At 42.1% G+C, this 26,527-nt stretch overlaps 1 protein-coding gene across 1 annotated transcript in view; it reads right to left on the bottom strand.

Annotated features, from left to right (window-relative positions):
* Window positions 1-26,527, bottom strand: part of LOC106587060 (SH3 and multiple ankyrin repeat domains protein 2) — a 189,437-nt gene that overhangs the window by 83,555 nt on the left and 79,355 nt on the right. Inside the window, exons 13-14 of the mRNA XM_082969923.1 lie at window positions 14,962-15,044; window positions 12,689-12,813 (exon numbers count right to left, since the gene is read on the bottom strand). Of these exons, the coding sequence (XP_082826049.1) occupies window positions 12,689-12,813; window positions 14,962-15,044 (208 nt within the window). The remainder of the gene's footprint in view (window positions 1-12,688; window positions 12,814-14,961; window positions 15,045-26,527) is intronic.

The raw sequence follows: 26,527 nt of genomic DNA on the forward strand, positions 1-26,527 counted from the left end.
GCCCTTATTAAGCCAAACGTTAAAGCCAGCATCCAGCAATCCTAGGGCAAAATCTGGGTTGTTAAGAATTGGGGTAAGAGCAGAGGTTAGTTTGGACCTTCCCAGGAAACGTTGAACTGACCTCCATACTTTGAGTGTGTTAAGTGTAATGGGGTTGTTACAGTGATCTTTTACAGACTTGAAACTTGTGAAAAACAAAAGATCCTGTAAAGGGTATTTTGAAAGAGAAGTCTCAATGTCTAACCAAATAGGAGTCATCGTTTGTGATCCAGTCTGAAATATAACATAGGTGGGCACACCACTGATAGAACCTGATATTGGGCAGATCCAAGCCACCCATAGAACTTGGCAGCTGCAATATTGCCATCTTAAGTCTTGGCTTGCGTTTACTCCATATAAAGGAACTTAGCCATCCATTTACATCCTTTACTACCTTATTGGAGAGTAATACTGGGATCATTTGGATTGGGTAAAGTAGCCTAGGTAAAATGTTCATTTTCAAGAGGGATATTCTACCCAACCATGAAATCGGAAGAGAGTTCCAGTGCTCCAGATCCTGTCTTATTGTGTCGAACAAGGGAACAAAATTGGCTTTGTACATTTGTTGGAATTTAGGAGTTACAAATATACCCAGATAGATAAAACCTGAGGGAGACCATTTAAAAGGGAATGGGGGAGAAGTATTAGGTACAGAGTGAAGGTTACCAAGTGGCATAGCCTCTGATTTAGTTAGGTTAATCTTGTAGCCTGAGAATTCGCTGAATAACTCAATAATATTAATAAGAGATGTGATTGAAGTCTCGGGATTAGAAATGAATATCAGGACATCATCAGCATACAAGCTTATTTTATGGTGAACATCACCAATGAGCAGCCCCTGTATAGCAGGCGTTACCCTGATGGCCTCGGCCAGTGGTTCCATAACAAGTGCAAATAGGAGGGGGGACAAAGGACAGCCCTGTCTGGTACCTCTGTGTATAGAGAAGCTATTTGACCGTAGTCCATTAGTAAGGACAGCAGCCTGAGGATCATCATATAAAACTTTCACCCATTTTATAAAGTTGTCCCCCAGACCAAATTTATTTAGAGCAAAGAATAGGTAAGACCACTCCACACGATCAAATGCTTTCTCAGCATCTAGGGAGAGCACAAGACCATCCATAGCACTTCGTTGGTAGACTTCAATTACATTAAGAAGCCGTCTGACATTGTTACATGACCTACGTCCCTTAATGAAGCCAGTTTGGTCTCCTTTCACAATTAGTGGCAGTGAGTCCTCTAATCTTGTGGCTAGAATTTTAGAAAGCAATTTTCTATCCACATTCAGAAGGGAAATTGGTCTGTACGAGGAACAAGACTCCGGACATTTTCCATTTTTGAGAATAAGTGATATGTTGGCTTCTCGCAGCGTTTGGGGGAGCTGGTCATTTGAAAATGAGTGGTTAAACATATCACGCAATGGCTCAAGGATCAGGCCATGGAACTCTTTATAGAACTCACTACAAAACCCGTCTGGTCCTGGGGCCTTACCATTTTGCAGATTCTTAATTGCGGACATTATCTCTTCCTCAGTAAAAGGGGCATTAAGGAGAGACTTCTGTTCTTCGGAGATAGTAGGGAGCTCAATCTTAGAAAATAAGTTCTCCATTAACTTGGGTGCGTCATTTGGCGTAAAGATTTGCATAATTTTTTTTAAATGAGTCATTTATCAATTTATTTTCATATAAATGATTGCCATCAGAATCAGTAATAGCTGCAATTGACTGTGAGTCAGCTCTCTTTTTAGCTAGGTACGCCAAGTACTTTCCTGGCTTATCGCCATGTTCATATAGCTTTTGCTTGACAAATCTAATTTTCTTTTCAGCGTCCTGTGTTAGGAGGGAGTCCAACGTTGATCTAATGACTGATATTTCCTTTAATAGGGCAGGAGTGGGAGTTTTAATGTAGTCCTTCTCTTTAGTTCCTAATTCACCCTCTAGTGTTTTTTGCTTTTCACGCCTTTTCCGCCTCTTAGTGGCTGTGTATGACATAATCAGACCCCTGGCGTACGCCTTACAGGTTTCCCAAAGGAGTGAGGGGTTATCTGTTGATTGAGAGTTAATAGAGAAAAATGCTTTAAACTCTGTAATAAAATATGATGTGAATGTATGGTCTTTAAGAATGGTTGTATTCAACCTCCAATGTCTTGACTGATTGAATGCCCCGTTGAGTTTTATGTCCAGGATCACCTCCGCATGATCAGATATGACTATGCTTCCTATCCTAGCGGATAAAACAGACTGCAGCGACGTCCTGGGCATAAAAAAGTAATCTATTCTAGTCTGACATCCATGAGGTGCAGAGAAAAAAGTGAACTCTCTGTTGGAGGGATGAAAAGCTCTCCAAACATCAGCATACCCCAGATCATCACAAATAGCTATAAGTGACTTAGCTTGAGGAGAGAGTGAGGCTATCCCACTGGGAAGCTTATCAATAAGGGGGTTCAACAAACAATTAAAATCTCCTCCAACCACTGCAGTGTCTGAGTTTAATTCTGAAAAGTCTAGAAATACCTTAGTGAGGAAGTCAGGGGGGTGGGCAGGGGGGAAGTAAATATTCATTATGGAAATGCTCTGCCCTTGTAAAGTACCATTAATTATAACAAAGCGACCCAATTTATCTTTCACACACTTCAAGACCTTAAGTGGTAGGTTCTTTTTCACAAGAATTGCTACACCTCTACTTCTGGATGTAAATGATGAGAAAAACACTTGACTAAACCCCCCTTGTTGTAATTTCAGATGCTCCTTATCATTCAAATGAGTTTCTTGTAACAGGGCAATATCAATATTTTCTTTTTCTTTTTTCAAAAAGGACAGTACCTTCTTCCTTTTAATGGGGTTATGGCTCACTCTAATGTTCCATGTACATACACGTAGTCTGTTACCTGCCATTGCGCTTTGACCATTCAATATCCAGACTGAATCCTACTGTAAAAATGGGGTGGTACCTTTTTCCATGTGTTGAACTCTCCTCTATCTCACTGAGCGTAAACAAACGATATGAACCCTGAACTCGAACTATACTAAACCCAAAAATTAAACATGTAAAGATCCAAAAGGGGGTTTTCCCACTAGCTAACATGCAGGGGATTTCAACTTTCCAATGTAGACTCTTAAGTCCGCATTGCCACTCAATAGCCTCATCCTTTATATATGTGGAAATTAAAATCAATAGAAGAAGATTGAGGCTCTTCCACCTAAAACCAAGCCTGGGCACCACTATAGGTTCACACATATCTCAGTCTGAGCTACGGCGGCAGTTACTTTAGCAAGAAAAATAATAACGATACGAATATTACTGAACAGGAGCACATGAGTACTTACACCACTGTTTCATGATCAGATTCAAAATAAAATAAGACGTTATCCAATGCTGCGGAGGTGCAGCTTAAGGTTATTTACCCGAGAGAGTCAATAAACGCAGCAGCCTCTTCAGGTGTGTAGAGTTTTTTTTAGGCGATCCGTTGACCATAATCTTCAATGTGGCCGGGTACAGCAGTGCGTAGTCGATCTTCATTCTCTTGAGTCGAGCCTTCACCTCATCAAACACTTTGCGCCTTCTTACAACCGCTGTGGAATAATCATTGAAGAATGAGACGCGCTGCTTGTCGGTAAAGTTGTGGAACTTTATAACCACTGGTCGTGGGCGCTGATTGGGACCGGGTATCGGTGCATGAGAGCGATGTGCTCTGTCTAGCTTCACACGACCAGCCTTAGTGTCCATTTGTAGGTAGCCAGGGATCCATTCCTCCAAAAATGTTACTGAATGCGTCCCTTCAGAATTTTCCGGGAGTCCCACAACACGGATATTGCATCTGCGTCCTCGATTATCCAAGTCGTCAATGTGTTCCGCCATTTCGCGCACCTGTTTCTCAAGTGCTTTTATCTTAGTGTCCATGGATGTAGTTGAAGTTTCCACAGTAGCAATTCTTCCTTCCGCCTCATCAACACGTTTGACAACCCTCTGTAGTTCAGCTGAATAGCCTGCTATTGCTTCCAGGACCGTTCTTATCTTAACATCGATCACTTTAGTAATGTTATCCGTCATCCTTTGAATCACCAGGTCCATTGTGCCTGGATCCGCAATGTTGTTAGATTCGCTAACGTTAGCTAGCTCCTCCTGCACATCTACAGGGATGGCGGTTTTGGTCGACTTCTTAGTAGCTCTGTTGGGCATGTTGTCGGAGATTTTTGAGAAATAGTCGCCAAGACTCATTGTAGGGTAACTTATTTAGCCAATTCTACCGCTTTTTCAAGCTAGGAGATTAATGTAAGAATATAAATTTACGAATACCGCGTGAGCTCGCTGAAACACCGTGTTCTCTCTAGGGCGCCATTTTGTTCCCCCCTTTTGTTTGTTTTTACCTTAAGGTTTGCAAATACCCACACACAACACATTTGTTATTACTATTTGTTGGTGTTTTTAAAATAGTATGTTTGATTTATTTTTCTAATTTCCTTTGGGTTTAGTAAGTTTTCCATTTCACTTAGTGCTAAGATATCTTAAAGGGGTATGCACACATGGAATTTTTTGAAGTTTTTATTTTCTGAGTTTTAATTAAACATGTGTATTCTTTTGATAAAAAAATGTTCTGGAAACCTGAGATACAACATTAAGGAACTGTTTGACTATTTTCTTTAATTTGTCTAAAATAGTAAGAAACATTTCCGTGAAGGGTTTGTATGACCTATGACCCGTATCATGACTTTTCCTTGTGGCCTGATCACCCTCATTGGAAAGCCATTTGGATAATGAATTTTAGGTCATTTGTTATACTGATTTCAAGGTAATTCGTGAAATTGATAATTATGATGGAGTTTAAAGTTCTTAGACATATTTGTAATTTGGACCTATGTGATAGAGGGCATTGCCTTTAACTAAGGGTAGGCTGCTTTAAGTCTATTTTCCTATGACTAAATGGGTACAATAATTGTTCTTTGTGGAGGTTTTCAGAGTTGTGATTTTCATTTGATTATGTTATTTGAAATTTTGTTTTATCTTTTGACCAGTAGTAGTGTTTTTTTTTTATACATTACTCTCATGGAGAGTTATGTGTTCAAAATGGGGGAGGATACAGTTCTTTGACGTTTTGGATTGAAGTTTACACACCTTGAGTGATATGTGAAGGAGTGTATTGTTGTGTTGTTTGTTCTGTTCTATTCCAGATAGGTTATAGGTCTAACTTCCTGATCTTTTGGCTCGGCGATGAAGTTGAAATTGTGATGGGAAGTATAAGCCAATTTTGAAAGAATAGTTTCAATAAGAATGTGTTATTCTCTTTGAAATATGTTTAGACATTTGTATTAAGAATAATTGGTAAAAGTAATTTATCATGTAGTTAATGAACTGAACTGTTGTTCTGATCTGTTCTATCGAGGTTATCATGAAAAGTGACATCAGACAGTATCTTAATGCATGGAAGAGATAATTGGACCGAACAGTGTGTGTACCTCAAATCCCCTCTCACTGGCTGAAGAAGAGTGACAAAGGCGTTGTAACGTTCGTCGGATTGAGTGGACCAAAACGCAGCGGGAATGTGTATACTCATCTTCTTTTATTTAGAAGGAAACGTGAACACTTAACAAAATAACAAACAATTGACGAAGGACAGTCCTGTAAGGCAACACGCTATACATGGAACAACTACCCACAAAAACCAATGGAAAAAACACCCCTATTAAATAGGATCTTCAATTAGAGGCAATGAGGAACAGCTGCCTCCAATTGAAGGGCAACCCAATAAACTAAACATAGAAATAGAAAAACTAGAACGAACATAGAAATATACTAACATAGAACATTAACCAAAAAAAAACCGAAACACATAAAACAAACACCCCCTGCCACGTCCTGACCAAATTACAATAACAAATAACCCCTCTTACTGGTCAGGACGTGACAGGCGTTGAATATGGCCCTGTCCGTACCATTTCTACCGAGAAAAATGGCCGAGCCAGCAACCGGTGTACAGTATCCGATCTAAGCTATCAACTGCTTTTCTCTCATGTTTGTGAGAGGAGTGCACGTGGAGTGAGCATGGGGAAAGGTGCTGTTCTAAACTTCTCTTATGTTGCTGGTATACTGGTTGACGAATGGACAAGACATAATGGGCGTCTAAGGTGAAACATTGAAATTGGGACATTATAATGGGACATTCACTTCGAACTGTAAAGCTATCTGAAGAAGAACGAAAAGGATGCCATAAGAATCAGTGCCTGGAGGAGGGGTTGGTCAACTGTGCCCAAAACTGTTTAGACTTTTGGGGTATGAGGTTGATTGTAGAGGTCTACACCACTTAAAATTATAGTAATTTAGATTAAGAATGCATTGAGATACTGATCTGTATAATAATTGTGATAAAAAAGTTAATAGTAGAATTATGGGATCATTATACTGGATGTTAATATAAATGTACATTCTGCTAATGTTGATGTTTGTTAAATGTAGTTTTTTACTTTAAGTGATATTGCTCAGTGATTCAAATTGGTACTGTCATTCTAAAATTTTGGTTGGATAATTAACTGGGTTCTAATTATGATTTTATTTGGAAATTGAATGATTTTTAAAACTGAAGGATTGATTTGAGTATGTTAATATCTATATGAGTGAAGAAATTAATGTATTAGGGATTGATTGTTTTGATTGTTGTTATGAACTAAGGATGTTTACGCAATTATAAGCATGCCATGGTGACTGCCATGGGTGAACTCTGATCTGGAGAGTGTAAATGATTCTAATCTATTTGATCTATAGGCATTGCCTTATAAATAGTGGAATCATGATGCTTGTCTTGGGTCATGTTCATTAGGCACCAAGGGGATACATTTTATTTTAACTAGGAGTCACTACCTGGATTTGTACAACAAGATATGCTAATTTTAGTTTCTGGGATGGAAATAGTCATGTCCAACATACTATGCTGATCCATTGGAGTGTGATAGATAACTAAAGATTATTTTATTAAACTCCATTATTGCATGCACTGCATTATGCATGAATTATGTGCTTTTCACTGTCTATGGAAAATATAGCTTTGAATCTCATAAACTGTATGCATTTTTTGTTTTTCTTCATGGGTTCGTGCAGGTGAATGTTATCATAACCTTCCCAGACAAATTGCTAGAGTGTTTAGAAAATGTGTTGGGGGTTTGAATGAGGCTGAGTTAGTGTTGTGGAAGCTGGTCATGTGGAGGAACCCCATGCATTAACTTATTGTTTTATGTAGAATATATGTATTTTCTATGTGAATGAATGTTCTTAAATCTTGTGATTTTCATTTAAGTTGAGAGGGGACACAGAGAGATGACTGTCTTTTCTGTTGTGATGAAGCCTGTGTTTAGACACTGGTTCTCCTGTAACGTTACTGTTCTGATTCTGTGTCCCTTGAGAGGGGAATGTGGTGGATGAATCAGAATTAGTTGGGTAACATAGATAATTAAGATGTTTTATTTGCATAATATGCTTATGTGAGATACTTGTCATATGTGAATGTATTGTTAAACCATGTGAAGGGATGGCGTGATTAATGGGGAACCAATTATTTGTCTCCACAATGTCTGTGTGCAAGTCACTCCCCTCAGTGAGCTTGTCCAGGAGTGGAGTCAAGAGGGGGTTTACTTGAGATGGGAGTATCTTGAGTTGTCAATTGATTTATGCCATTGGATGAGCTAATGGTTCTGTTCTATACCGTACCAGGGAGAGACGGTTCCAGTTTGGGGTAGGAGGACCAGATACTGGTCTATACAATGAACACTGTTGATACAGCAGTTGCTGTCTGCTATGTTTTATAGATATCTTTCATACAAAACTTAACCTTTGTGAACTGTTCCTAAGATCTGTTGTTCGTCATGTACGTTGAGAGGGGTGGGTCTTGGGTATAAAAGATCTTTGTACTTTTGTGTAATCACTTTTCAATGGTTCATTGAAGGTCAAGTGCTTTTGGAAAATAATCTTAATTATTAAAGATGTAGTTTTAAGTATAACTCTGACTTGTGTGTGAAGTTTGTAACTCTCCTCATTTGGTAATGCAGAAATTAGCCACCACAGATGCCAGAGATCTCCTTGAACTGCTGTAGGAGAGTTAGAGAGGAAGAGAGAGCGAGAAAGTGAGAGGGGGGAGCTGCTACATTTGAGAAATTACTATGTACTGTAGCAATCTGCTAACAGTCTTGATCTGGGCTAACCACCACAATCTTACTTAGTCAGCACCCCTGTAGATAACTATGGTCCTCAAACTGCTGTGGCAGTCACTTACAGTACAGTATACCCAAAATACTAAACTTGTATTTTAGCGATTTCAGTAGTTACCACAACCACAAATTCATAAACCCTGCCTATTTCAACAATTTCTCTCCTTAAAATGTTATTTTACCACAGAGAGCATTTGCTTCTATTTGTTCTCCTCCGTTCCTGGCTGGCAAAGTACCAGGATGTTGTCTCTGGTTTTGAATCAGAATTTGGAGAACTGAAATTGAAAACGGAATCTGAATGCATCTGAGAACTTGAATATTTTAAACTTTGATAAACTTGAAATTATAGTTTGTAAACTCGATTCACAGACATTGAATGCAATAGCTACCATATTGAAAATAAATATGTAAATATTGAATTTGAATATTCAAGAAATGTAAAAAACAGAATGCAATATTCATTGAAATTAGTTTCAAATCATTAAATACAAGTTCAGTTTATGAATTCAATGATTTCATTTGTGTATTACAAATAAAAAAATATAAAATTAAAATTCAATATAATACAACTTCTAAATTATGGAAATGAAATACAATTTCCGTTGGCACTGAAATCACTCCATACTTTGGGCCATACACTCCACTTAAAATTAGTAAGCCACTGGTTCCTAAGCCGTAGTCTTTATAGACTGAATAGGCAAGAGACATTCAGCCTCTTGGAAAGAAATGGAAGTTCAATGAAAAATATGCTTTTGGCATTAACTGCCAAATCATTTTGGGGATAAAAAGTGTGTTTTGGAATATTGCGCATCCTGTTCAAGACCCTGGTAAAAGTTAGTGCACTATAAAAGGTAATAGGGTTCCATTTTGGATGCAGTCCAGCCCATCAACTAAGGGCACAGTCATTTGCCAAAAACTGCAGTGTCTGAGGAACAAGAGGTCAGACATAAACAGTGTTCTAACAGCAAGGGGTCTCGCCATTACAGACAGTTTAACAGAGGAGAGGGGAGGAGAAGAGAGGGGAGGAGATCCCTCATCTCCAAAAGCAGCTTGGTGAACTCGGCCCTGGTGAACTGTGTGTATTTCATGTCACCAGCAGCCTGCAGTAAATCTGCCACCTTTAACCTTTGACATTGACAGGATACGAAGTCACCTGAGTCCCCTTGGGAATCATCGGGAATGAGCGACTCATTTTCTACAGTGCTTACCCAATGGGGTAGAGCTAGATTGTCACCTCAGGAACGACGACAGAGGCTTAACTCCAACAATTGCCTGTATTGTGGTGCTAGAGGGCATTACAAATCCGTCTGTCCAGTAAAAGACCAGACTCATCAGCTAGGTAAGAGTACCATGGAGGGTCATAATGGGAGTTTTCTAACTCACATTACTCATTCTCTCTTCCATGTTATCCTGCTGTGGGGTGACCGGTCTAAATCTCTCCGAGGGCTCATTGACTCTGGAGCTGATGAGCGTTTAATGGACGCTACTCTGGTATCAGAGCTTGGTATCTCCACACAACCCCTCTCCCTTCCTATGGCTCCAGAGCACTGGACGGAAACACCATAGGCAGGGTCAGTACGGTGCCCATTAACCTGTGTGTCGGGCAATCACAGTGAGTCCATACAGCTTCTTCTCATTGAATCTCCCAATGTTCCTGTTGTTTTGGGATTTTCATGACTCCAGAGACACAATCCCGTTATTGACTGGACCACTGGTTCTATCCTGGTTTGGAGCCCGTTCTGCCACTCACATTGCCTGAAGGCGGCTCAGCCTGTCCTGGGATATCCTCCTGCAGGCTCTGGTAAAACCTCGGATTTCTCCGCTGTTCCCACGGAATCCCAGGACCTCCTGGAGGTGTTCAGCAAGGCTCGCACCACCTCCCTCTCTCTCTCCGCATCGTCCCTACGATTGCGCTATTAATCTGCTCCCGGGCACAACACTGCCTCGTGGGTGGCTATATTCCGTCTGGCCCTGAGACCAAGGTCATGGAGGAGTACGAATGTTTGTCCCTGATTCGGCCCGAGCATAGGTCCTGGAATGGGCTCATTCCTCCAAGCTCACCATCCCGGCTCCTGTCAAACTCTGGCCTTCCTCTGACAACGCTTCTGGTGGCCCACTATGGTTTCTGACATCTCAGCCTTCGTCACCACATGAACGCTGTGTGCTCAGAATAAGACTCTGCAGCAGGCTCCGGCTGGCCTCCTTCAGCACACTGCCTGTTCCTCATCGCCCCTGGTCCCATATATCCCTGGATTTTGTCACTGGGCTTCCTCCGTCTGATGGCAACACCACTATCCTGACAGTAGTGGATAGTTTCTCTAAAGTCGCCCATTTCATCTCTCTCCCCAAGTTACCTTCAGCCAAGGAGATGGCCCAGCTCATGGTGCAGCACGTCTTCTGAATCCATGGACTCCTTGTTGACATTGTCTCTGATGCTGGTCCTCAATTCTCATCCAGATTCTGGAAGGCGTTCTGCAGCCTCATTGGGTCATCGGCCAGCCTGTCCTCCAGGTTTCATCCCCAGTCCAACGGCCAGGCGGAGCGAGCCAATCAAAACCTGGAGACTGAGCTTAGGTGCCTTGTCTCAACCAACCCCACCACCTGGAGCCGGCAACTTGTGTGGGTGGAGTACGCCGGAACACTTTTCCCTGCCCAGCCACTGGGCTTTTGCCCTTTGAGTGTTCCATGGGATATCTGCCCCCGCTCTTCCCAGAGCAAGAAGAAGAGGTCAACATACCCTCGGTCCAGATGTTCATCCACCACCGTCGATGTACCTGGAAGAGAGCCCGGTCTGCTCTTCTCAAGGCCACCTCCAGGTATCGTCGACAAGCTGACTGCCACTGGACTCCGGCTCCCAACTATCATCTCGGGCAGAGGGTATGGCTGTCTACGCGGCACCTGCCCCTCCGGGTGGAGTCCTGTAAACTTTCCCCCCGTTTTATTGGTCCTTTCCCCATCTCTAAAGTCCTTAGTCCCACTGCTGTTCGTCTTCTGTTGCCCCATACCCTTAGTATACATCCCACTTTTCATGTGTCCAGGATTAAGCCTTGTCTCACTGTCCTTTGTCTCCTGTTTCCAGGCCCACCCCACCTCCCGTCTCATCGATGGCCATCCGGCGTACACGGTGAGACGTCTCCTGAGGGTTCAACGTCGGGGCAGGGGTTTCCAGTACCTGGTTGACTGGGAGGGTTATGGCCCGGAGGAGAGGTGCTGGGTCCTTGCTAAGGACATCCTGGACCTGGCCCTCATCGCCGACTTTCACAGCCTGGTCAACCAGTTATAAAAAATTATAATAATAAAATATCACCATGTCATTGGATTTAGGTTAAAAAAAATATGAAATGCCCTAACATTGATGACTTTTTGCAAATCTAATCACAACATCCTTACATTGATTTTTTGAAATGATGTGGAAATAATGTTGATTCAACCAGTTTTTGCCTAGTGGGTAATCTGTGTTTTAAGATGCTGTAATAGAGAGATGAGGGGAAAGAGAGGGGGCAGTGTGTGTAACAGCTCATGAGAGAGGAGTGAGGGAGAGAGAGGAGAGAAAGCTAGAGATGGAGGCAGAGAGCGAGGGAGAGTTGCAAATAGATGCAGTTTTCTCTCATCATTTGCTGCTCCATTTAGCAAGAGCCAAGACAAACCCCAACCACAGCACTGCACTGATTACAGTTGCACTGTTTGCACTCGTTACACACACATACAGAGTGCATGCAGCCCAACGGGGATTCACAACCATGTTCATAACAATTATCAAACAGCACCATCATAACCACTATCCCACAAAAACAGAACACAAAAAGTACCCACAAAAACAGTACTTCGGGTCTCAGGAATGTTATTGTGTGATGATAGCCTAAGCTGGCTATCACTACCTGGATGTAGCTTTTCACCACAAATAATCAAACCAATGCTACTGGACACAATCACATCTTCATCTGCCACCAGACATGGAACTACCCTTGACTTAGTGGTGGATCCTGACCCAGAGTTTGGGAATCACTGATCTGATCCAAAAGCACTCCAAAACTCAAAGAATTGAGCAGAAACAGGACAAGTGGTAACTACCTGGTATCAAAAGCTGCAAAGTTGGGCTTGTTGTAATTAATCCTAAAGAAACAACATTTAATTATAACATTATTATTGCATACTTATCATACCATCGTGTTCTTTGTAAGTAAATGCCAGGTAAATAGCGGTCTGAAAAATAAAGAGGGACCTAAGATCAAGTGCCAACAAATATCACCAATCAGCTCTCACTCATCCCAAAAAGGATCTCTACAACTAATCTCATTGCTTCTAGCAGCAGGAAGAAAGAACTCTGTTTGAGACAGGAAGTGAAGAGTAGTATGACACACACACACACACACACACACACACACACACACACACACTCTCACATAAAAGCGCATACATGAACACACATGCATGCATGCGCACACACACACACTTACCTCGATGAGGAAGTCCCCGGTCCTAAGCCCCGCCTGCCAGGCCACTCCTCCCTCATCCACCGACTCCAGGTATTGGAGGGCTGGGAAGGCAGGGGTGGGAGTAAACTCCTCGATGGGCGTGTCCGCTATGGGAGAGAAAGCGAGAAAGAGAAGGTAAGTGGGTCACCTTATCCTGGACACCACTCCCTTCCTCAACCCTGAGCCTATGGAGATCTAGCCCCATTCCAGATCCACACACACACACACACACCTTTATTTACATGACATTTTTAGGGTGGATGGGGAGACAAAATGACAGGGTTTAGCATTGGCTTTGTGGTCGGCAGACAAACATACAAACAAACAAAACAAACATCTTAATGTTCACCAGAGACAAGCAGAGAGAATCCATTCATCACCAATAAACCCACAAAGGTCATTGCCAATTCAATAAGGTGGAAGGCTGCAGACACTGTGCTGTCATCATTACAGCCAGATTAGATTACTGCTGTCCTAATGTCTATGCATGGCAGTGTGTGTGTGTGTGTCTAGACACAAGGTTTGCTCTGGTGGTAGGGGCCAGTAAGATCTCTTTCTCCCATCTCCTATACTCCTGTCTATTTTCTCTCCCCATCTCCCTATCATCACCCTGCGTGTATGCGCAAGCATTCATTTGTGATTTTATGTGAGAGTGGGTGCATTGTGTGTCTGTGTGTGTGTGTTTGTGAGCATCAGAGTGTGTGAAGTGCACAGTGCCAGAGGATAAAGAGGGCTGGCTCAGTTCCCTTGGGTGATGGCAGTGTCAGAACAACTCTAGTACATTCGGCTTGTTGTTTTTTTTATGCTAAATTACTCTCCTCTCTCTCTTCCTCTCTCTGTCACTTTCTTCCTCTATCCATGTCTCTAAAAAATAAAATGTACCTCTCGACAGTGCAGACCAATGAGAATATGCCACCTCGCAGCATTTGACAGTGTGGATTATGACATGGCTGTAATCGTCATAGAAACCAAAACAGCCGCTCAGCGGGCTATTTTTAGACAGCATCACATGAGGGGTGGAATATCAAATTATGTGTGGACAATCGCACTAATGTCCTGACAACATGTCCTAAACGCAGGCTGATATTGATGTGTGTGTGTGTGTGTGTGTGTGTGTGTGTGTGTGTGTGTGTGTGTGTGTGTGTGTGTGTGTGTGTGTGCATTTGCAATTATGTGCATTTGCGAGTGTGTGCTCTAGATTAGAGGTCTTCACAGATCCACCTGTACCCGAACACCCGAGATCCAGAATTCTAAATAATGTCAAGGGTCTGGTAGGATCTGATATGATTGTCACGGGTCTCGGGTATGTGTAATTTTGACAGACTTGTCAGGAAGGACCCATATAGATCTGAATGTGACTGCTGCAGTAGAGAGAGAGACATTTTGTATAATTTATCCTTCTGCTCTTTGATTTTCACCAGAGTGGCGCATGTAGCAACTGTTGGCCAATCATAAGTCATCAACGCGGCAATAGGCTACAGTCATAGAGCCTCCATGTGGGCCATAAGTTATGAGATATTAATCAATGGAAGATGCAATTAAAGTGATGGAATTAAAAGTTAAAGGAGAAGAATAGGTTACAATTACCAAGAGCCAACAGGTAGGCTACTACTTTATATTCTGAATGGAGTTGTTGTTGTTTGTAACTGTGTAAAATGAGAAAGTGCTTGAAGCCTCAATTAGACTAGCTAGCTAGCAAGCTTAAGTAGATTCACCCAGTTTAATGCAGTCAAGACAGGTACTCAGAATCATATTGGATGATAAATAACTTAGCTATGGCAGCAATTAGTTTACTACAGCACACGGCTTAGTTGGTTGCTGTCTCCCCCTCCCTCCTCCCTGTTCCCATGTCACTCACTCACACTCAAAGTAGCCTACACACACAGAACGGCCCCTGCTAGAGCGTCACCTCTCTCTACCCCCTCTTCCTTGCGCTTTAAATCAAATCACATTTTATTGGTCACATACACAGACAGCCAGACAGACAGACAGACAGACAGACAGACAGACAGACAGACAGAGTTGTTTACATTATACACTAGGCTATAGGTGACCGCCATACAGAGTGGAGGGGTTCCTGTGGTTACATCAGGTGGGCAAAACCATTTTAATCTCATTAACGTTTTATCATATAGAGACATAGCTCAAATACATAGGCTGCTATATTATCTTATTTAAATGTGCAGTGCCTACATATACAGTGACCATGAGAAAGGGATAAGGAGAAGGTGGGAGACACCAGGGTAGCCTCTTACCTTTGGCCCCTCGCAGCACGAAGCCGAAGCCTTCATTCTCCTTCTTGGTCAAGACCACCGTCTTCTCGTCGACCACGCAGTCGCTGTGGAGAAAATGCCGCGCAAAGCGCCCGTTATTACAGCCCATCATCCGCATCATGGCCACAGCCGCCCGCACCGAGTGCAGGTTCATCGCGGTAAGCTACTCTGGGCAGCCCCCGATGGAGGGGCTCCTTGCCTCGGCCCCTTTTAGCTCAAATGAAGTGCGCGACAACGCTGGCAGTGGCAGTCCGGCGCCCGCATCTCCAGAAAAGCCGCCGCCGCTCCTCTCCTATCCTCTGCCGCCAAAAACCACTCGGGGGAGCGACAAGCGGGGGCCAGAGCTGGCGACTAAGTCGAAGCGTGACGTCGGATAGAAGCAGCATTACCGACTAAATAAATGATGACGAAAGCGTGGCTTGGCGCGGAGGAGGGGGAGAGAAACGGAACGGAGGGTGGCAGGCAGTTAAAATAGTCCTAGGCGAGGAGTGCGCGCAACGGATGAGAGAAAAGAGAGAGTGTGACCATCATGGCAGTGCGCGGGCACGATGACAGGAGGCCATGCGTGAGTGATTGACCCTTTCACGCAAGTCGAGAGGTGGGTGTCCTCTCACTCAGTGGCGTGGGGTGGCGGTGGATGACACAGAGAGGGGCGCAGCCCGCATGCGATTGCATGACATTTTTCATTCATGTAATCCAAAGCGACAGATGCGCCCAAGCAACGTGATGAGCGAAACAGACAGGGAGGGAAAGATATTCAGGTAATTATGTTTCTTTCATTTTGATTGTCGTGGTTTAAAATAACGGATGGGGCGTTGATATAGTTTTTATAAAATAGATTTTTGTTGGATACTCTTTCCTCAGCCTGACTCCAAATGCGATTGGGAACAAAGGTGATAACTCCAACCTGTGCACTCATACTCCAAAAACAGAATGCCACCACGTCAGTCACAGCCACATTCAATCAGGCTATTCAATTCTCAGACATCTCTTCACCTCTATAACTTCCAGAAAAAAAAAACATCTACCAGCAGCAATGACGTGGTCCAAGCAATACAGCCCCATCAACGCCACAGTAGGGCTACCAGGCTACCAGCAGTACTGCTATAGACCCTTTACCTGCCACATCTGCTGCTGGAACCATTCAGTCTATCTATATACTATATATAAGGATAAAATGAGGGAGATTGTGAGATAAGTGTCTAGTGCCTTTCATTCCACCCTAATCCCAGCTCTTATGGCAGATGTATTATCTTTATAAAAATAAAAAAAATCACCATTATTTAACCAGATAGGCCAGTTGAGAACAAGTTCTCATTTACAACTGCGACCTGGCCAAGATAAAGCAAAGCAATGCGACAAAAACAACAACACAGAGTTACACATGGGATAAACAAACGTTCAGTCAATAACACAATAGAAAAATCTATATACAGCGTGTGCAAATGTAGTACGATTAGGGAGGTAAGGCAATAAATAGGCCATAGTGGCAAAATAACTACAATTTAGCATTAACACTGGAGTGATAAATGTGCAGGTGATGATGTGCAAGTAGAGATAGTGGGGTGCAAAAGAGCAAAATAAATAACAATATGCGGATGAGGTAGTTGGGTGGGCTATTTACAGATGGGCTGTGTACAGGTGCAGTGATCGGTAAGCTGCTCTGACAGCTGATGCTTAAAGTTAGTGAGGGAGATATAAGTCTCCAGCTTCAGTGATTTTTGCAATTTGTTCTAGTCATTGGCAGCAGAGTACTGGAAGGAAAGGCAGCCAAAGGAGGAATTGGCTTTGGAAATTACCAGTAAAATATACCTGCTGTAGCACGTGCTACGGGTGGGTGTTGCTATGGTGACCAGTGAGCTGAGAAAAGGTGGGGCTTTACCTAGCAAAGACTTGTAGATGACCTGGAGCCAGTGGGTTTGGCAACGAATATGAAGCGAGGGCCAGCCAACGAGAGCATACAGGTCGCAGTGGTGGGTAGTATATGGGGCTTTGGTGATAAAACGGATGGCACTGTGATAGACCACATCTAATCTATTGGGCAAGTTGCCGAGGGGGGTGCAGAGCTGTTGGCCGGGGTAGGGGTAGCCAGGTGGAAAGCATGGCCAGCCGTAGAAAAATGCTTATTGAAATTCTCGATAATCGTGGATTTATCGGTGGTGACAGAGTTTCCTAGCCTCATTGTAGCGGGCAGCTGGGAGGAGGTGCTCTTATTCTCCATGGACTTCACAGTGTCCCAAAACTTTTTGGAATTTGTGCTACAGGATGCAAATTTCTGTTTGAAAAAGCTAGTCTTTGCTTCCCTAACTGACTGTGTATATTGGTTCCTAACTTCCCTGAAAAGTTTAATATCACGGGGGCTATTCGATGCTAATGCAGTACACCACAGGATGTATTTGTGCTGGTCAAGTGCAAGTAAAGTCTGGAGTGAACCAAGGGCTATATCTATTCCTAGTTCTCTACAAGATAAACTTTAGCAAATTAGTATGCCACACTAGTCATACTGTCTATGTGCATATATATATATATATATATATATATATATATATATATATATATATATATATATATATATATATATATATATATATATATACACATACATACAGTTAGCCAAATACATTTAAACTAATACATTTACATTTAAATTCCTGACATTTAATCCTAGTAAAAATTCCCTGTCTTAGGTCAGTTAGGATCACCACTTTATTTTAAGAATGTGAAATGTCAGAATAATAGTAGAGAGAATAATTTATTTCAGCTTTTATTTCTTTCACCACATTCCCAGTTGGTCAGAAGTTTACATACACTCAATTAGTATTTGGTAGCATTGCCTTTAAATTGTTTAACTTTGGTCAAACTTTTCAGATAGCTTTCCACATCCTTCCCACAATAAGTTGGGTGAATGTTGGCCCATTCCTCCTGACAGAGCTGGTGTAACTGAGTCAGGTTTGTAGGCCTCCTTGCTAGCACACACTTTTTCAGTTCTGCCCACAAATTTTCTATGGGATTGATGTCAGGGCTTTGTGATGGCCACTCCAATACCGTGACTTTGTTGTCCTTAAGTAATTTTGCCACAACTTTGGAAGTATGCTTGGGGTCATTGTTCATTTGGAAGACCCATTTGCGACCAAGCTTTAATTAATAATATATCTTACAGCTCCTTAAGGATAGGGGGCAGTATTGACAATTTCGGAAAAAATATGTGCCCATATTAAACTTCCTCCTACTCAAACTCAGAAGCTAGGATATGCATATAATTCGTAGATTTGGATAGAAAACACTCTGAAGTTTCTAAAACCGTTTGAATGGTGTCTGTGAGTATAACAGAACTCATATGGCAAGCAAAAACCTTGAGAAATCCTACCAGGAAGTGGAAATCTGGATGCATGGGCTCTCTTCAAGTCGTTTCCTATTGAATACACAGTGAGGTAGTAATAATTGTGCACTTCCTACGGCTTCCACTAGATGTCGACAGTCTTTACAAAGTTGTTTGAAGCGTCTACGATGAACAGAGACCGAATGACAAGGAGGGGAAGTTGTTGAGGCAGGGGGTGACATCACTTCTTGGCGCGCGTTCATGAGGATGGATCCTCCCGTTCCAAAACCTTTTTCAAGACACAGGAACTGTCCGGTTGAAATATTACTGAATCTTCACGTTCTGAAGGCCCTAAAGATTGATGTTTTACAACGTTTGACATGTTTGAACAAACGTAAATACAACTTTTTTTAACTTTTCGTCGCAACATCGTCCGCGTGCTTTCTACACTTGGAGTAGCTTACTGGACGCACGAACAACAAGGAGTTATTTGGACATAAATTATGGACTTTATCGAACAAAACAACAGTTGTTGTGGACCTGGGATTTCTGGAAGTGCCTTCTGATGAAGATCATCAAAGGTAAGGGAATATTTCTAATGCAATGTATGATTTTAGATGACTCCAAGATGGCGGCTATCTGTATAGCCTAGTGTATTTTTCTGAGCTCAGTACTCAGATTATTGCAAAGAGTGCTTTCCTCGTGAAGCTTTTTTGAAATCTTTCATAGCGTTTGCATAAAGGAGATGTTCATCAATAATTCCTTGAATGACAGTTTAATTTTGTATCAATGTTTATGACAAGTATTTTTGTAAATTGTGGCGCTGATTCACCGGCAGTATTTGAGGGTAAATATTTTCTGAACGTCACGCGCCGATGTAAAATGCTGTTTTTATATATAAATATGAACTTTATCGAACAAAAAATGCATGTATTGTGTAACATGATGTCCTAGGAGTGTCATCTGATGAAGATCGTCAAAGGTTAGTGCTGCATTTAGCTGTGTTTTGGGTATTTGTGATGCATGCTAGTTGCTTGGAAAATGGCTGTGTGGTTGTTTTTGTCGATGTACTCTCCTAACATAATCTAATATTTTGCTTTCGCTGTAAAGTCTTTTTGAAATCGGACAACGTGGTTCGATTCAGGAGAAGTGTATCTATAAAATGGTGTAAAATAGTCCTATGTTTAGTCCTATAATAGAAATTATTAGATTTGGTTTTGAATATGACGCTCTGATTTTTTCACTGGCTGTTGATCCCTCTAACGGGATGTGAGCGGCAAGAGGAGCTTTAACTTCCTGACTGATGACTTGAGATGTTGCTTCAATATATCCACATAATTTTCCTTCCTCATGTTGCCATCTATTTTGTGAAGTGCACCAGACCCTCCTGCAGCAAAGCACCCCCACAACATGATGCTGCCACCCCCGTGCTTCACGGTTGGGATGGTGTTCTTTGGCTTGCAAGCATCTCCATTTTTCCTCCTAGCATTTCGATGGTCATTATGGCCAACAGTTCTATTTTTGTTTCATCAGACCAGAGGACATTTCTCCAAAAAGTACGATCTTTGTCCCCATGTGCAGTTGCAAACCCTAGTCTGGCTTTTTTATGGCGGTTTTGGAGCAGTGGCTTCTTCCTTGCTGAGTGGCCTTCAGGTTATGTCAATACAGGACTCGTTTTACTGTGGATATAGATACTTTTGTACCTGTTTTCTCCAGCATCTTCACAAGGACCTTTGCTGTTGTTCAGGGATTGATTTGCACTTTTCGCACCAAAGTACATTCATCTCTAGGAGACAGAACATGTCTCCTTCCTGAGCGGTATGACGGCTGCGTGGTCCCATCGTGTTTATACTTGTGTACTATTGTTTGTACAGATGAATGTGGTACCTTCAGGCGTTTGGAAATTGCTCCCAAGGATGAACTAGACTTGTGGACGTCTACAATTTTTCTTTCTGAGGTCTTGGCTGATTTCTTTTGATTTTCCCATGATGTCAAGCAAAGAGACAGACACAAATAACTTTCTTCTGAAACTCGTCAGTCTATACTTGTTCTGAGAAATGAAGGCTATTCCATGCGAGAAATTGCCAATAAACTGAAGATCTCGTACAACGCTGTGTACTACTCCCTTCACAGAACAGCCCAAACTGGCTCTAACCAGAATAGAAAGAGGAGTGGGAGGCCCAGGTGCACAACTGAGCAAGAGGACAAGTACATTAGAGTGTCTAGTCCTCAACTGGCAGCTTCATTAAATAGTACCCACAAAACACCAGTCTCAACTTCAACAGTGAAGAGGCGACTCCGAGATGCTGGCCTAGGCAGAGTTTCTCTGTCCAGTGTCTATGTTATTTTGCCCATCTTAATCTTTTCTTTTTATTGGCCAGTCTGAGATAGGGCTTTTTCTTTGCAACTCTGCCAAGAAGGCCAGCATCCCAGAGTCGCCTCTTCACTGTTGCCGTTAAGTCTGGTGTTTCCAGCCGTTTCCAGCTACAATAGTCATTTACAATATTAACAATGTCTACACTGTGTTTCTGATCAATTTGATGTGATTTTAATGGACAAAAACTGTGCTTTTCTTTCAAAAACAAGGACATTTCTAAGTGAACCCAAACTTTTGAACGGTAGTGTATATATATATTGCGTTTATATATATTGTGTATATATATTGCATATATATACACTGCTCAAAAAAATAAAGGGAACACTTAAACAACACAATGTAACTCCAAGTCAATCACACTTCTGTGAAATCAAACTGTCCACTTAGGAAGCAACACTGATTGACAATAAATTTCACATGCTGTTGTGCAAATGGAATAGACAACAGGTGGAAATTATAGGCAATTAGCAAGACACCCCCAATAAAGGAGTGGTTCTGCAGGTGGGTCCACAGACAACTTCTCAGTTCCTATGCTTCCTGGCTGATGTTTTGGTCACTTTTGAATGCTGGCGGTGCTTTCACTCTAGTGGTAGCATGAGACGGAGTCTACAACCCACACAAGTGGCTCAGGTAGTGCAGCTCATCCAGGATGGCACATCAATGCGAGCTGTGGCAAGAAGGTTTGCTGTGTCTGTCAACGTAGTGTCCAGAGCATGGAGGCGCTACCAGGAGACAGGCCAGTACATCAGGAGATGTGGAGGAGGCCGTAGGAGGGCAACAACCCAGCAGCAGGACCGCTACCTCCGCCTTTGTGCAAGGAGGAGCAGGAGAAGCACTGCCATGACCTCCAACAGGCCACAAATGTGCATGTGTCTGCTCAAACGGTCAGAAACAGACTCCATGAGGGTGGTATAAGGGCCCGACGTCCACAGGTGGGGGTTGGGCTTACAGCCCAACACCGTGCAGGACGTTTGGCATTTGCCAGAGAACACCAAGATTGGCAAATTCGCCACTGGCGCCCTGTGCTCTTCACAGATGAAGCAGGTTCACACTGAGCACATGTGACAGACGTGACAGAGTCTGGAGACGCCGTGGAGAATTGCTGCCTGCAACATCCTCCAGCATGACCGGTTTGGCGGTGGGTCAGTCATGGTGTGGGGTGGCATTTCTTTAGGGGGCCGCACAGCCCTCTATGTGCTCGCCAGAGGTTGCCTGACTGCCATTAGGTACCGAGATGAGATCCTCAGACCCCTTGTGAGACCATATGCTGGTGCGGTTGGTCCTGGGTTCCTCCTAATGCAAGACAATGCTAGACCTCATGTGGCTGGAGTGTGTCAGCAGTTCCTGCAAGAGGAAGGCATTGATGCTATGGACTGGCCCGCCCGTTCCCCAGACCTGAATCCAATTGAGCACATCTGGGACATCATGTCTCGCTCCATCCACCAACGCCACGTTGCACCACAGACTGTCCAGGAGTTGGCGGATGCTTTAGTCCAGGTCTGGGAGGAGATCCCTCAGGATACCATCCGGCACCTCATCAGGAGCATGCCCAGGCGTTGTAGGGAGGTCATACAGGCACGTGGAGGCCACACACACTACTGAGCCTCATTCTGACTTGTTTTAAGTACATTACATCAAAGTTGGATCAGCCTGTAGTGTGGTTTTCCACTTTAATGTTGAATGTGACTCCAAATCCAGACCTCCATGGGTTGATAAATTGGATTTCCATTGATTATTTTTGTGTGATTTTGTTGTCAGCACATTCAACTATGTAAAGAAAAAAGTATTTAATAAGATTATTTCTTTCATTCAGATCTAGGATGTGTTGTTTAAGTGTTCCCTTTATTTTTTTGAGCAGTATATATAGGCACATAGACAGTGTGACTAGTGTGGCATACACATTTGCTAACGTTTATCTGCCATAAGAGCTGGGATTAGGGGGGAATGAAAGGCACCTATTGAACTTTCAATTGGCAGTAAATCTCACAATCTCCCTCATTTTATCCTTCCTTCACACCATGGCTCCCAAGAAGCTCTGTGTGTGCGTGTGTGCGTGTGTGTGCGTGTGTGTGCGTGTGTGTGTGTGTGTGTGTGTGTGTGTGTGTGTGTGTACTCTACAATTGCAAATGAGGGGTAAAAAAACAGTAAAATTCACCCAGACAGTGGATGAGATATGAGACACATTAAATAGGCATGGTGAGGGATGAGAGGAGAGATAGAGAGCTGCAACTGCCTTCCTAGCAACAGAGCAGCAAATGCAGAGTTTCCTAAGCAACGCAATCTGTTTAGAAAAAAATGACAAAATACTGGTTATATTATTTTTGGTATTATTATTATAGTAATAATACATCTTTTTATTTAAATAACTTTTATTCAAAACACCTAGTCACTTTAACTTGTCAGGATAATCAGCAAGATCAAAAGCAATACGATCACACATTAAAAATAGCCCATGAGGTTATCGCCCATGAACTGTCAGACATGGAGTCCAGTGGTCAATGACATTAATCGCACCGTTATCACCTGAAACATCGCCGCTTTGTTGATTTAACAACTTCCTATGGTTTGACAGAGGAGAGTTTGCATGTTATCGATTGAATCATCTCTATCCAACCACCCGAGTGACAATAACAGATACAAGTGTCAAAACGTATACATTATGAGGCCAGAACCCAATCCCGCAATAGGCTTCTGTGGGATATCAACACATTGTAGTCCTGGTGATGTGACCACTGCACTAATTCAAATGTCGAACCAAATGACCGGTATTGATATGTAGGCTACGTATGCCTTTTTTAAGTTGATTTTTTATTGATGTAGTTCTGTCCTTGAGCTGCTCTTGTCTATTAATGTTCTGTATTATGTCATGTTTTGTGTGGACCCCAGTAAGAATAGCTGCTGCTTTTGCAACAGCTAATGGGGATCCTAATAAAATACCAAATACCAAAATACCTAAATTGTCCTTTCTTGTTACAGGCAGAGCCATTTACAGTTGAAGTCGGAAGTTTACATACACTTAGTTTGGAGTCATTAAAACTTGTTTTTCAACCACTCCACAAATGTCTTGTTAACAAACTATAGTTTTGGCAAGTCGGTTAGGACATCTACTTTGTGCATGACACACAACATTTTTCCAACAATTGTTTACAGACAGATTATTTCACTTATAATTCACTGTATCACAATTCCAGCAGTTCAGAAGTTTACATACACTAAGTTGACTGTGCCTTTAAGAATGATGGAGGCCACTGTGTTCTTGGGGACCTTCAATGCTGCATAAATGTTTTGGTACCCTTCCCCAGATCTGAGCCTCGACACAATCCTGTCTCTGGGCTCTACGGACAATTCCTTTGACCTTATGGCTTGATTTTTGCTCTGACATTCACTGTCAACTGTGGGACCTTATATAGACAGGTGTGTGCCTTTCCAAATCATGTCCAAACAATTGAATTTACCACAGGTAGACTCCAAACAAGTTGTAAAAACATCTCAAGGATGATCAATGGAAACAGGATGAACCTGAGCTCAATATCGAGTCTCATAGCAAAGGGTCTGAATACTAATTTAAATAAGGTCCATTATTTTTTTATATTTCATAAATGTGCATACATTTTTAAAACCTGTTTCACTTTATAATTATGGGGTATTGTGTGTAGATTGATGAGGATTTAAATGTATTTAATACATTTTAGAATAAGGCTGTAACGTAACTAAATGTGGAAAAAGTCAAAGGGTCTGACTATCTGGTCGAGTTAGGGACCATTCAAAAATGATTAGGGGGGAGGAGGGGTCCAACTCGAGTTGTCATGATTTTTTTTACCTCCCTGCCCAACATCAAAAAATATTTTCACCTGACCCTCACCTTATACTTGAAAAAAATTATATTACCCTCCACTTTTGTTTAATTAACTTAATAATGATTAAGACAACAGTAACTGCCTTGGCAATAGTGTAGCAATCCTGTGTTTCTAAGCGCGGATATCGACTCTGACACTTAAGCTTGGTTTTGTGGCACAGTTGATGCCATGCTGGGCTATGGGATAGAAAGTTGAGGGTCCACCCACCACTTCGGCGGGCGAGCTCACTCTCCCTACTATTTTCATTACAATATGTTGTTTAAAGTGGTTAGAGAGGCTAATGGAGAGAAATAATGGAGGTTACAAAAAATATTACAAGATTATTAAATTATGACAGGAGCGTTTGCTTCACTTCCTCCCATTTAATAAGAGAGGAAATACAAAACTGGCACCTGTCATCAGTCCTCACACATACAGTACCAGTCAGAAGTTGAATAATAGTTAAGACATCAAAACTATGAAATAACACATATGGAATCATGTAGTAACCAAAAAAGTGTTCAACAAATCAAAATATATTTTATATTTGAGATTCTTCAAAGTAGCCACCCTTGGCCTTGATGACTGCTTTGCACACTCTTGGCATTCTCTCAACCAGCTTCATGAGGTAGTCACCTGGAATGAATTTCAATTAACAGGTGTGCCTTGTTAAAAGTAAATTGGTGGAATTTCTTTCCTTCTTAATGCATTTGAGCCAATCAGTTGTGTTGTGACAAGGTAGGGTTGGTATACAGAAGATAGCCCTATTTGGTAAAATACCACGTCCATAGTATGGCAAGAACAGCTCAAATAAGCAAAGAGACATCAACTGTTCAGAGGAGACTGCGTGCATCAGGCCTTCATGGTCAAATTGCTACAAAGAAACCACTACTAAAGGACACCAATAATAAGAAGAGACTTGCTTGGGCCAAGAAACACGAGCAATGGACATTAGACCGGTGGAAATCTGTCCTTTGGTCTGATGAGTCCGAAATTTAGATTTTTGGTTCCAACCGCTGTCTCTTTGTGAGACTCAGAGTACGTGAATGGATTATCACCGTGAAGCATGGAGGAGGAGGTGTGATGGTGTGGGGGTGCTTTGCTGGAGACACTGTCAGTGATTTATTTAGAATTCAAGGAACACTTAACCAGCATGGCTACCACAGCATTCTGCAGCGATACGCCATCCATAGTGGGACTATCATTTGTTTTTCAACAGGACAATGACCCCATACTTCCAGGCTGTGTAAGGGCTATTTGACCAAGAAGGAGAGTGATGGAGAGCTGCATCAGATGACCTGGCCTCCACAAAAACCTGACCTCAACGCAATTGAGATGGTTTGGGATGAGTTGGACCACAGAGTGAAGGAAAATCAGCCAACAAGTGCTTAGCATATGTGGGAACACCTTCAAGACTGTTGGAAAAGCATTCCAGTTGAAGCTGGTTAAGAGAATGCCAAGAGTGTGCAAAGCTGCCATCAAGGCAAAGGGTGGCTACTTTGAAGAACCTCAAATCCAAAATATATTTTCATTTGTTTAACACTTTTTTGGTTACTACATGATTCCATATGTGTTATATCATAGTGTTGATGTCTTCACTATTATTCTACAGTGTAGAAAATATTGAAATAAAGAAAAACCCTTGAATGAGTAAGTTTGTCCAAACATTTGACTGGTACTGTATATGCTGATCATCATGACATACCTACATTTTTGAATGGACATAGAGAGAATTAGCGAACTCACACACACACCCATCAAAAGGACACATCAATCTAAGCTATCAGCTCATCTCAATTGACAAGGCAAGTTTGAAGGGGATTGGGAGAGAGACATTTATACAATAATTGTCTATGAAGACGAAATTGACAACCATAAGATAAATAGAAACAACATGCAACCTGTCCATATCCTAGTTTTTGTGAAGCAATTGGTGCTTCAATTGACACCACATTTAAATCTGAATGAGTGTAGACTTATACAATATCTAAGTCTGTGTAACCACTTATTGATATG

This window comes from Salmo salar, chromosome 26, assembly GCF_965601325.2.
Source record: "Salmo salar chromosome 26, fSalSal1, whole genome shotgun sequence".
NCBI lineage: Eukaryota > Metazoa > Chordata > Actinopteri > Salmoniformes > Salmonidae > Salmo > Salmo salar.